The following is a 12,272-nucleotide window of genomic DNA, read 5'->3' on the forward strand; positions in this document are numbered from 1 at the left end:
AGTTTGCTGATTCGTTGTCTATATTACTGGCTTAAAAGAGCAGAGGGTGCTTTTCAACTTTCAATACTTCCCTGGTAAGGAAGATGTATGCAAATGTGACAAAGATGGAGGATAGCTTATACTTTCTCCACCATTATACTGCTAGAGTGACTGTAGGGCTCATTTCCCAATTTAGTACATACACAGATACCCCTAAATTCACATCAAACCAATCTCCCAGCCACATCCCTGACATAAATTCAAAGTCTTCCACCCCATATCCTCAAACTCATGTATTCATCAAAATTCCCTGCAAATTACACATTAGTTCCACTATAGACATGAAACCATGATGATGCCAGGGCAGATTATCTTGCCCTTTCTATTAGGTCCCACAGCCCAAAGTAATATGTAACATAAAACTGCAACAATTCATTGTTTCTCATTTCGATTTGTTCCTTGATCAAAACTGTAAAAGAGCACCTGTAAACTCCTCTTTAAATTTTACATACAAAGAGGGGTGCCTGGGTGGCTCAGTCGGTTAAGCACCTGCCTTTGGCTCAGGTCATGATCCTGGAGTCCCAGGATCGAGCCCCAAGTCCGGCTCCCTGCTCAGCGAGAAGTCTGCTTCTCCCTCTGCCCCTCACCCTGCTCGTGCGCTCTCTCTCAAATAAATAAAATCTTAAAAAAATAAAAATAAAATTTACATACAAAGAGTTTTCCAAGCCCATTCAAATATTCTAAGACCCATGCTTCTCCCTGTCTTGTGCCTATAGTCCACAGCATACTGAGCAGGAAGGCCCTGGATGACTAACTGGAAATTGGCCTTTCCTACCTAATGTCAATGAACCCCCTCTCCTTTAGGTAAAAAGCATTCTCAGCTTCATATATAAAGCACAGATAAAACATTTTCTTTAAACCTGAGCATTAATATCTTCTAAGCTTAAAATTTCCTTCACGCAAAAGAAGGAATACAACTTCTGAGAGAATTTCGAAGGTACTGGTAATCTAGTTTTTTAAAGGGGTCACATGGGTATTGATGAATTTTCTTATTATACACATGTCTATACATACTCTCTTGTATGTATGAAAATATTTCACAGTAAAAAGTTGGGGAAAAAAAACAAAATAGGTAAGAGAATCAATTCTTTTTAAAGACTTCTCTAGGGGCACATGGGTGGCTCAGTCGTTAAGCATCTGCCTTCAGCTCGGGTCATGATCCCAGGGTCCTGGGATCGAGCCCCGCATCGGGCCCCCTGCTCGGCCAGGAAGCCTTCTTCTCCCTTTCCCACTCCCCCTGCTTGTGTTCCCTCTCTCACTGTCTCTCTCTCTGTCAAATAAATAAATAAAATCTTAAAGAAAGAAAGAAAGAAAGAGAAAGAAAGAAAGAAAGAGAAAGAAAGAAAGAAAGGAAGAAAGAAAGACTTATTTATTGGGGTGCCTGGGTGGCTCAGTCAGTCAAGCGCCCAACTCTTGATTTTGGCTCAGGGCGTGATCTCTGGGTCCTGGGATCGAGCCCTGCATCAGGCTCCCTGCTCACTGGAAAGTCTGCTTGTCTCCCTCTCCCTCTGCTCTCTCTGTCTCTCTCTCAAATAAATAAATCTTTAAAAAAAAAAAAAAGGCTTATTTATTTGAAAAAGAGTGCTCATGAGTGGGGGGAGGGGCAGAGGTAGAGAATCCTCAAGCAGACCCGCCCCCGCCCCCAGCAGGAACAGGACACTCCTCCCCCTCTCCTGAGCCAAAACAAGAGTCCAATGCTCAATTGACTAAAAGCCGCCGAGGCGCCCCAATAAGAGAATCAATTCTAAGAAGACTGGCTAAAAACCTCTAGTGAAATGGCACTTAATACTGAGGACCTCACCCTTCCATCCCTAGATATTCACACCATCACTTACAGCTCTTTCTATGCCTGTGGCTACCTCTCCACCCCATTCCACAGCTCTTCTGCTCATTCTGTATAGTCCATCTAAGTTTAGACTCCCAAATCTACATTATTTAGCCCCCAACTCTCTTCTCAATAACAAACCCATCAGACTGCTAAACTTGGCTTCCAGTAAGCATCTCAAAGAGTCTCCCTACTGAAAACAATCATCCCTCCTCACCCTGATCAATTCTCTTCTCTTCTTTCAAGACACCACTGAATCATCCCTGAACTCATACCTCTTTCCTCACCGTCTACATGCAATTGCCCAGCGAAGACTGTTAGTTTTTACATTATAGTCCCAAAGCATGTGATCTTAGTTTGGCTTCTCACGATTCCTTCTCCTGTTAACAGCCCTTAATTAGTCCCACACCCTAGACTCTCTCCCTACCCAGTCCCACACCAGAACAGTTTCTAAAGTGTAACTGGCCATGGCAATTCTCTTCTCAAAAGCTTTAGACAGCTCCCACTGTTAAACTCATTCACAAAGCACAGGAGACCCTTCACAATTTAGCATTATTCTTCCTTCCTACCTCACTGCCCATCACTCACATTAATGACAACTCTGTGCCTTTCCCAGCAGGCACTGCCACCTTTTCTCCCCTCCTTCTCATCTCTTCTTTCAAGCCTTCCCTGACCCCTCAGTTGATCATTCTTGCTTTTAAGCTCCCAAGGTATTCTATTTTAACTTGATTTACTCCCATTATATGCCTTGAGTCTAGTATTGGGCTTTGGTGTAGAGTAGGCTCAATACAGTGAAATTCCTGCTAATAAAAATAAAATATCAAAGACATAGGGAAGCATTTCCCATTCCTGTTTCTATCCTTTTTTTCCCCCTCCTTCTGAAAACACAAAAACTTCAGCACTCCCAATTCCCTATATCTGGTTTAATTCTGTATACAAAGAAATCCTGTATGCCATTTAGTTTGCCGTCCAAGCCTCTTCAGTTCACCACTGTTCCATTCATGCTCTCAGTCATCATTCCAGACTAGTTGCCACATGCTTAGTGGCCCCACCTTACTTGGTATGATCTCAGCTCAGACTCTAAAATAACCTGAATTCCCACTAATAAGCACTGTACATTTTTACTTACCAGGAACAACTAAAATATTTCAGCCTGAAGGAAACCTAGAAATAATCTAGTCCAGGGGCGCCTGGGTGGCTCAGTCGTTAAGCGTCTGCCTTCGGCTCAGGTCATGATCCCAGGGTCCTGGGATCGAGCCCCGCATCGGGCTCCCTGCTCCGCGGGAAGCCTGCTTCTCCCTCTCCCACTCCCCCTGCTTGTATTCCCTCTCTCGCTGTGTCTCTCTCTGTCAAATAAATAAATAAAATCTTTAAAAAAAAAAAAAAAAAGAAATAATCTAGTCCAACTCTTTAGGTTAAAAAAAAAAAAAATCTTTCTAAGGTTAAAAATTTGAGTCTTAAATATTATTTAAGAGAAAAGTCACAAATCAAATGGCTACCAGTACTTTACATGCCATGGGAACACCACTCAACTGGGCAAGCTTCCATTCCCAGCATAATGACCATGTTCTTGTATCTCATCTGAATCAAATTTAGATGATTTAAACTACTGGTAAGAGGAAAATCAAAGGTTTATTCACAGTGCCAAATTCTATGCTAATCAAAATTACTGGTAATCCTTCTCCCCCACTCCTAATTCTAGAAGTCCAGATTTGAGTTCCCTCAAATATTTAGAACAGGGGATGTGGAAGGAGGTGTGATCGTGTGGCCCATGGCATCCTCTGGTCCATGCAGGGCTTGGCTTCTGCTTTACAGGTGGGAGGGTCCTCCTCTGGGCACTCAGGTTAAGCTGGGCATCCTTTTTCAACTACTCTACCAAAGCAGATAGCATGGAAATGGCCTTTTAAAAAATCTCAGCACCAGGGATACCTGGGTGGCTCTGTCAGTTAAGCATCTGCCTTCAGCTCAGGTCATGATCCCAGGGTGTTGGGATCGAGTCCTGCACTGGGTTCCTTGCTCAGTGGAGAGCCTGCTTGTCCCTCTGCCTGCCGCTTCCCCTGCTTGTGCTCTCTTTCTGACAAATAAAATCTTAAAAAAAAAAAAAATCTCAACACCAGTAACCTTCTCAAGAACATGACAGGAATTGTTGATTCAATGTTAGTTCCATGTTACTAAGTACATGAGATGTGCATTGTCTGCTGACAAAAATCAAAGATTTTCTAAGGGTCCACTTGCCTCAGTTAAAAAACTTTACTTCTTAGCTTTTTCTCCTAGCCTTCATATAGCTGTATAAGCTAAAACTAGAGAATTATATAAGCAAAGCAAGCTATGCAAAACAGTTTCTAAACCACAGGAAAATGGATTTCATATTTAAACAATCCACCTAGGGGCGCCTGGATGGCTCAGTCGTTAAGCGTCCGCCTTTGGCTCAGGTCATGATCCTGGGGTCCTGGGATCGAGCCCCGCACCAGGCTCCCTACTCCGCGGGAAGCCTGCTTCTCCCTCTCCCACTCCCCCTGCTTGTGTTCCCTCTCTCGCTGTGTCTCTCTCTGTCAAAAAATAAATAAAATCTTAAAAATAAATAAATAAATGAACAATCCACCTAGGAACCTTCTGAAACATTCTGTTGTTAAACTGGAAATCAACTCCATTAAATTAAAAAACACTAGCACTTACCTGAATATTAACTTAATGAACAGAATCTTAAAAATATTTATACTCAAATAAATTGGAGGTGAAAACCGCCACAGGTTTTGTTTATCAGATCAACTGTAATATAAAAATTACACCTACATCTAGGGTGCCTGGGTGGCTCAGTCAGTTAAGTGTCCGACTCTTGGTTTCGACTCAGGTCATGATCTCAGAGTCCTGAGATCAAGCCCCTTGTTGGCTCCTCATGGAGTCTGATTGTCCCTCTCCCTCTGCTCCTCTCCGGCACTGGCTCCCCCGCATAAATAAAAATAAAATCTTTAAAAAAAATTACACCCACATGCTGAAAGAGAACCCTTTAGAATCACTCAAAATCAACAAAAGCCATATGATACGATATGACACTTTTGGGGGGTTAAATTTAAAACCCCCCACATGGGCGCCTGGGTGGCTCAGTCGGTTAAGCGTCTGCCTTCGGCTCAGGTCATGATCTCAGGGTCCTGGGATCGAGTCCCACATGGAGCTCCCTGCTCTGGGGGGAGCCTGCTTGTCCCTCTCCCTCTGCCTGCCACTCTCCCTGCTTGTGCTCGCTGTCAAATAAATAAATAAAATCTTTTAAAAAATAAAAATAAAACCCACCACAGGAACACCACAAATACAAAAAGCAATTAATAAGATAAACTGAGAGAACACAAAGTTACAAATGTACCAAGTCATCTTTGTTTCCTCCTTTCTCTTCCCTCACCATCCCCCCTCCCATCAGCAACATCAATCTTAACTCCAAAACAGGCACCTCCAAGTCACAGCTCTACATCAGTCTATATGACCTGTGACATATATGCCATCAGCCACCATCATTTTGCACCCAGATAACAGTGACAACTCCGTATCACTCCTGTGCTTCAAACTCCTTCCATGGCACCCACTGCACTTTAAATAAAATCCAATTTCCTTATCTTGACCATTACATCTCCTAACTCTTCTCATAGAACCCCTTTATTTAAGTACCACACTCCCAACCCAATGGCTATCTTCCTGACCTCAGGACTTTATCTAAGCTCTTCCCTATGACTGGAAGGCTCTTCCCCCGCTTCTTAGCCCAGGCCTTCCCAAGGCTTGCCTCTTCCCTACCCTTGGGTAGCTTCATGCTTTCCCTGACCACACTACATCAGGTAGGTCCCTCCTATTATATTCTCTCTGCTCAGCTTCATTTCCCTCATAGCATTTATTAATCCTGTATTTTATTTATTTTCCTACTTTTAGTTTGTCTCTTTCAATAAAATAGAAGTTCTATTATGGAGAAAGTACGTCTGCCATCCATTGTTCTCAGTCCCCATCACTGGGATATAACTCTTGTAAATACTTGAATAAAAATATAAAACTAGGGATGCCTGGGTGACTCAGTCGGTTAAGTGTCTGCCTTTGGCTTGGGTCATGATCCCAGGGTCTGGGGACAGAGCCCCACGCTGGGCTCCCTGCTCAGCGGGGAGTCTGCCTCTCCCCCAGCTCATGCTCTCTCTTCCTGTTCTCGCTCTCAAATAAATAAATCTTTTTTTTTTTTAAAGATTTTATTTATTTATTTGAGAGAGAGAATGAGACAGAGAGAGCATGAGAGGGTCAGAGGGAGAAGCAGACTCCCCGCCAAGCAGGGAGCCCAATGCGGGACTCGATCCCGGGACTCCAGGATCACGACCTGAGCCGAAGGCAGTCGCTTAACCAACTGAGCCACCCAGGCGCCCTCAAATAAATAAATCTTTTAAAAAAATATAAATGTTGAGGAACATTCCAATAAAAAAGATCAGACTAGAAAACAAGCACCAGTCCTTAAATTCTGAGGAAGTCGTAGTTATTTTTCACTAAGCAAAATTAAAAAAACACGAACTTTTAGCTAAAGGGCACAAAACTCTGGCCTTAAGAGCTCAGTTTTGATGCCTAAACCACTTAATATATCTTGTTTGGGGTGTGAAGAGGCACTAAACTGACTTGCATTTGGCCAAGGCTTTACAGGGTACCTCTAGTTTTCTACAAAGGCTGAAAACCTATCAAACCAATCTTCGAATTTCAGGCTCAGGGGAGAAAATCCAAAGATTAAGAAAGTAAATCCAGTCTGGATCTAATTCAACCAGAATTGTGATCGTCCGAGATACCAACAGAAAATAAAAACCTAAATTACAACATGCCTGGGGCAGAGAGTGAAGAGGAGGAGAAACAATTACAGCTTCGTGTAAGTGGGAGGGTCAGGGAAAGGCCCTATTATTTGAGGGGCCTGGAACAGCAGTTACGATTTCAATAGGTGAGGATGGGGGGGGGGGGGTTTAAGCAGTCAACCTAGAGCCAGCAGCCCAGCCAACAGCTGGAGCAAAGGTACAAAGGTGTGAGGAAGTAGGCAGGGATGGCTACCAGGGATTAAATGAACTGCCTAGCGGGACTGCACTAAAGGAAGAACAAGGTGGGGAGTGGGGGGAGGATAGGCATCCAAAACAGAAAGTTATGTCTGGTATCTGGAAAGACACATGTATGAAAAATGTGGAGTTGTTTTTGTTGGTAATGGGAAGCTACTGCAGCATATTCCTTTTTCTCTCTCTAGAAGGAGATCAAACCATTTACTAACATTTTCTGAAACAGCTGTTATTATAATACCTGTCACCTCAAAGCAAGCACAATGCCTTGTACATGGCATGACTTAATAAATGCCTGAAATTAATGATATTAATTCACCTCCACGAGTTGGAGAAGTAATTCACTTAAACATACTAAAAATCTCATTATAGTTGGTTCTAATATTTTCTCCAACCCCTTATATCAGAATATACTGTGCTCAAAGTTGACTCCAACTACCAGCATCTTTGGGGACCTGGAGATTTCACTAATCAGATTCTTGGTGCCTAGGTCTTTGTTATACACTATTTGATTTATAATCACTTTCTCCCAGTTTTTAAAGTCCATTTAGTTCAGCAGTTAATCTTACAGTCATTATACTATCACGGCTTTGTTTCTTCTCTCTTACTCCATGGAAGCAACACTTAACGCATCCAGTGGGTGCTCCTTAATTATTATAGCTTTTAATGGTTAAAACTCAGAGGAACATCTCAGCAAATCTATAAAGTCAGAAACACCTCATTCCAAAAATGAGCACCCTATCCTTTTAAAACATAAGTTCAAGAAGCAAAATGGGCAGTAAAATACTTTTCATTTAAAAAAATTCCAGGCAATTTCTTCAGTTCAAATTTGGCATAATTTAAATAAAAGAAACGTGATAAAACACTGAAGACAAATTAAAGCAAATAATTGAATAAAATAATGCATTTTACTTGGAAAAGAGGATGCTGGATGCTTAACTTTACTAAATCATTAAGACTTACAGATGTACAAAATGTACATCTAAAATTAAACTAGAATAGAATTAAAGTGTAGCTCAAAAATTTCCTTTAGTAATGAACATTCTAGCTTTATTCCCTCTCAGAATTTAATCAAATAGATTTCTGGCCTATTAGTGGTCCAGCCTGGGGGTTAACTATAATATAAAAACTCAAAAATATGTCCTCGCTGAAGCCAGTGCATCTTCTTTTAAAATTTCTGTAATTATAAAACAAAAGATGTCTGGTGTAATTCAAACTTGGCACCAAGGTATCAATATATAGTTCTGATATTTCACTGTTAAAAGTTTTGTATCTTCACTTGTCGGCTGTTAGTTCCAAAAGACTGCAGTCCAAGAGTTCTTAAACTGGACCAGGGATCCCAAGAACCTTGAATGGTGTGTAAAGTTGTGTGTACGTGCATTTTTAGGGAGGGGGAAATGCCATGGCTTCCTTGAGATTCTCAAAGAAGTCTGTGGTCCAAAAAAGGTTTAAAAACAACAAAAACTCTTCTTTAGTAGGATAACCCAAATAGATAACGTGACGAAAAGCAAAAAGCGGGCATTTTAACTATGAACCGCCGTTAAACATGTTTAAAACGCATCCCCTCATCCAGCGACCCAGATCCTGACACTAGCCTTCCGTTCAGAAGCCTTCTGGAAAAGAATTTGGTTCAGAATGGGGTGAAAAGGGTTCAATTACACACCTCCACCCCCCACTCTTCGATCGATCCCAAGCGAACCACCCCTGCCATTCTCGACCCTCCGCGGTAGGAGTGGGCTGTGCGCCCGGGCAGCGCGGGCGCTCGCGTACCTGGGCGCGGGCTCGATTAGGGTGGTGGTGTCCAGGTAGTGAATCTTGTAGAACTCCAGCAGAGCCGGCAAGTGGTCAAACTCCTGGTCCCCGATCTTAAAACGGCGGTTGGGCAGCGAGTTGATGATGTAGTGGGAGACCCGCGAGTTCTCGGACACAGACAGCACATAATCCCCGGGGCAGGTGGAGGAATCGCGAACTAGGAACATACCGTGGCGCTGGCCCTGGAGCCGGGTCTGCGCCTCCTGGCGAGACACCGGCCCCATGTACCATGCGGAGCGGTCTGAGGAGTCGAACCTGGCGGAGGACATCGTGTCGGACCGGGGCTCTGCGGCGGGTCGGGGCGGCGGCTGCTCTCGTCTGTTCTGGACGCCTTTGCCCGACAGACGGCTTTGCGGCCAAGGAAGGGCCTCTTGGCACACCTCGAGGCGCGCTTAGAGGGCCGAGCCAGCACCTTCCTCTCGGCTCCGGGCCCGCAGCATCCTCCGCCGCCGCCCGCCTGCTCCGGGGCCGCCTCACGGAGGGAGCCGGCCCGGGGAATGCAGGGCACAGCCCGAGGTCGGGGCGGGAGAAGCCGAGCCGCAGCGGAGGCCGCCCCGGGGTTCTCGGGCTGCCCGGCGTACCGGGGGTGCTTCCAGTCACTCCTGGCCCGGAACGCGCCGACTCCGCGCCCCCCACGGCTCTGCAAGGACCCCCGCCGCCACACGAAGCACCGGACTCCCAAGAGCGTCGCGCCTCCGAGGCGGTTTTGCCCAGCCCGTTCCCAACAGCCACAGCAACAAAATGGCGGACGCGGGAGAAGCGGCCGGCCACCTCCCCCCTCCGCTCAGCGCGCTCGATCTGCGCACGCGCGGGCTCTGGCTCCCAGCTGCCGCCCGGGCCCTCCCCGTGACGTCACGCGGCGCGGCCAATCAGGAGCACGGTCGTGACGGTCTGGGCGTGCGCCGCTTTCGGCCGCTCCCGCGTTCCGGGAGGAGGCGGGGGTGGCGGAGGAGGCGGGGGTGGCGGAGGAGGCGGGGGTGGCGGAGGAGGCGGGGGTGGCGGCGGCGGAGGAGGTGGTGGCTGCAGCCACTCCCTTCCTGGGCTGCGGTGCGCCGCCGGGGGCGCTGCCGCTGTGGGCTCGCCCCGCTCTTGCAGGAAAACAGCTGGAGTCGAGAGGGAGCGGCTTTTCGAAAACCTGCTCCGCGAACAAAGCGTAATGTGCATGCAGAATCTTTGGCCTTGGAGGCGTGGCACTGAGGTGACCCGGCTGGCCGAGGGGCCCAGGGAGACCAGCTCTGGGGGAAATCTACGGGTAGACAGGCCTCAATGGGTCCAAGTGGCTCTGGAAGATGACCGCAGGGGCTGCGGTGACCAGCAGTTAGGGACGAGTTGACCTAGACCCGAGGTGGCCTGATAGGCTAAGGGAACCAGAGTGGCCAGGAGACTCGACAAGCACAAATGGGGGGTTGTGAAGGTTGGATCGACAGGATTAAGTGGTCTAGGAGGTCTACGGTCTGGTGTAATCTGGCCATCATTAGCGCTTAATTGGTACAAGTAAAATGCGGACTCCTCCGGGCGTGGCTTGAAGACTTCGTCTGTTCCGGATTCTGCTGCTTCTCTGAGTTAATCTCGCATTCCCCCTGGCTGGCCTTGTTCCCGCCAGGTGCTTGTAACCTGTTTCCCCGCCCTGCACCCCGCAGTAGAATGAAATTTTTTTTAAAAAGCAGGGATCTTGTCTGTCTTGTTCACTTCTGGGCCTAGCACAATGTCTGGACCTGACCTGATGCTGAAATATTTGTTGAATAAATGACTATTGAGAAAAACCACCAGGCTATTGGTGACCGATTATTGGTAGCACCACTCCCAGAACTGGACAGACAAGAAAGCATGTCCAAAAAGGGAGACGCAGGCAATACAAACCTATACTTAGATCCCTTTGTCAATGTTCTTTCATTTTGGCCCTTTGCAGCCTTCAGGTTGAACATATACTAGATTCTAGGGTGATGGGTGATATCCATCTTAGGGTAAACTAAAGGGGAAGTGTCAAGGTTTAGTGCCTTTTGTTACTCAGCATAAGCAGGTTTTCATCCCCACCCCCAAATACTGTCATGTTGTATTTTTCTCAGGTACAATTTGAACAGCACAAAATTTGAAACTGTTTGGATTCAAATCCTGCTCCCAGTTGACTAGCTGGGTGACCTTGGGCCAATTACTTAATCATTCCATGGCTCATATATTAAACAAGCTAATACATGTAAAATGCTTAGAATAGTGCCTGATACCTCTCTCTTTCTCTCTCAAATAAATAAAATCTTTAAAAAAAAAGAATAGTGCCTGACATATATTAAACATCATATAAGAGATTATTATTGCTCTCTCTAAAATGAATAAAATCTTTTTTAAAAATAAAAAAATAAAGATTTTGTTTATTAGAGAGAGAGCACGCACCCATGAGCAGGGGGGATGGGCAGAGGGAGAGGAAGAAGCAGGGAGCTCCATGCAGGGTTCCATCCCAGGACCCTGAGATCATGACCTGAGTAGAAGGCAGATGCTTAACCGACTGAACTACCCAGGCGCCTCAGGAATTCTTTTTTTTTTAACTTTTATTTTTTTAAGCTTCTGGGTCACTAACATAATTTCTTCTACCTCTCCAAATACACTTTCTTGGTCTTTTTTTTTTTTTAAGATTTTATTTATTTATTTGACAGAGAGAGACATAGCAAGAGAAGGAAAACAAGCAGGGGGAGGGGGAGAGGGAGAAGCAGGCTTCCCGCTGAGCAGGGAGTCCGATGCGGGGCTCGATCCCAGGAACCTGAGATCATGACCTGAGCTGAAGGCAGACGCTTAACGACTGAGCCACCCAGACGCCCCTCTTGGTCGTTTTTTGATAGCACTTTTCTCTCCAGCCTCTATGTGTAGAAGAAGCTCATCCCTTAATCTCTCTACAGCTTCTCCTTTGGTAGGCTAATCATGAAGGCTTTAGGAGTCACTTGCCTATTGGTGACTCTGAAACACATATATTCTAAAAGTAGAACAAAATCTGACCACATCCTATGATTTCTATGCAAACACTGTGGTCCCAACCTAAATTTTTTTTTATTTTTTTTATTAACATATAATGTATTATTTGTTTCAGGGGTACAGGTCTGTGATTCATTAGTCTTACACAATTCAAAGCGCTCACCATAGTACTTACCCTCCCCAGTGTTCATCACCCAGCCACCCCATCCTTCCCACCCCCCTCCACTCCAGCAACCCTCAGTTTGTTTCCTGAGATTGAGTCTCTTATGGTTTGTCTCCCTCTTCGGTTTTGTCTTGTTTCATTTTTCCCTCCCTTCCCCTATGATCCTATGATCTTATTTCTCAAATTCCTCATATCAGTGAGATCATATGATACTTGTCTTTCTCTGACTGATGTATTTCGCTTAGCATAATACCCTCTAGTTCCATCCACATGTTGCAAATGGCAAGATTTCATTTTTTTTTTTTATCACAGCCTAAATTCTTATTACATTCCATTGTGATTGCTTATAAGCTTCACTCCCTTCCTAATCTGAGCATCTTGGAGGCCTGCCTACTTTACTCTTACTTTTTGTATTCCCAGGGCC

The 12,272-nt window shown here is 45.3% G+C and overlaps 1 protein-coding gene across 1 annotated transcript in view; it reads right to left on the bottom strand.

The window, feature by feature from the left end:
* Nucleotides 1-9,527, bottom strand: part of CRKL (CRK like proto-oncogene, adaptor protein) — a 36,394-nt gene extending 26,867 nt beyond the window's left edge. The window contains exon 1 of the mRNA XM_036104342.2: nt 8,683-9,527. Coding sequence (XP_035960235.1) covers nt 8,683-8,993 — 311 coding nt within the window. The 5' untranslated portion in view covers nt 8,994-9,527. The remainder of the gene's footprint in view (nt 1-8,682) is intronic.
* Nucleotides 9,528-12,272: the final 2,745 nt, after the last annotated feature.

The sequence above is a fragment of the Halichoerus grypus genome, chromosome 13 (genome assembly GCF_964656455.1).
Source record: "Halichoerus grypus chromosome 13, mHalGry1.hap1.1, whole genome shotgun sequence".
NCBI lineage: Eukaryota > Metazoa > Chordata > Mammalia > Carnivora > Phocidae > Halichoerus > Halichoerus grypus.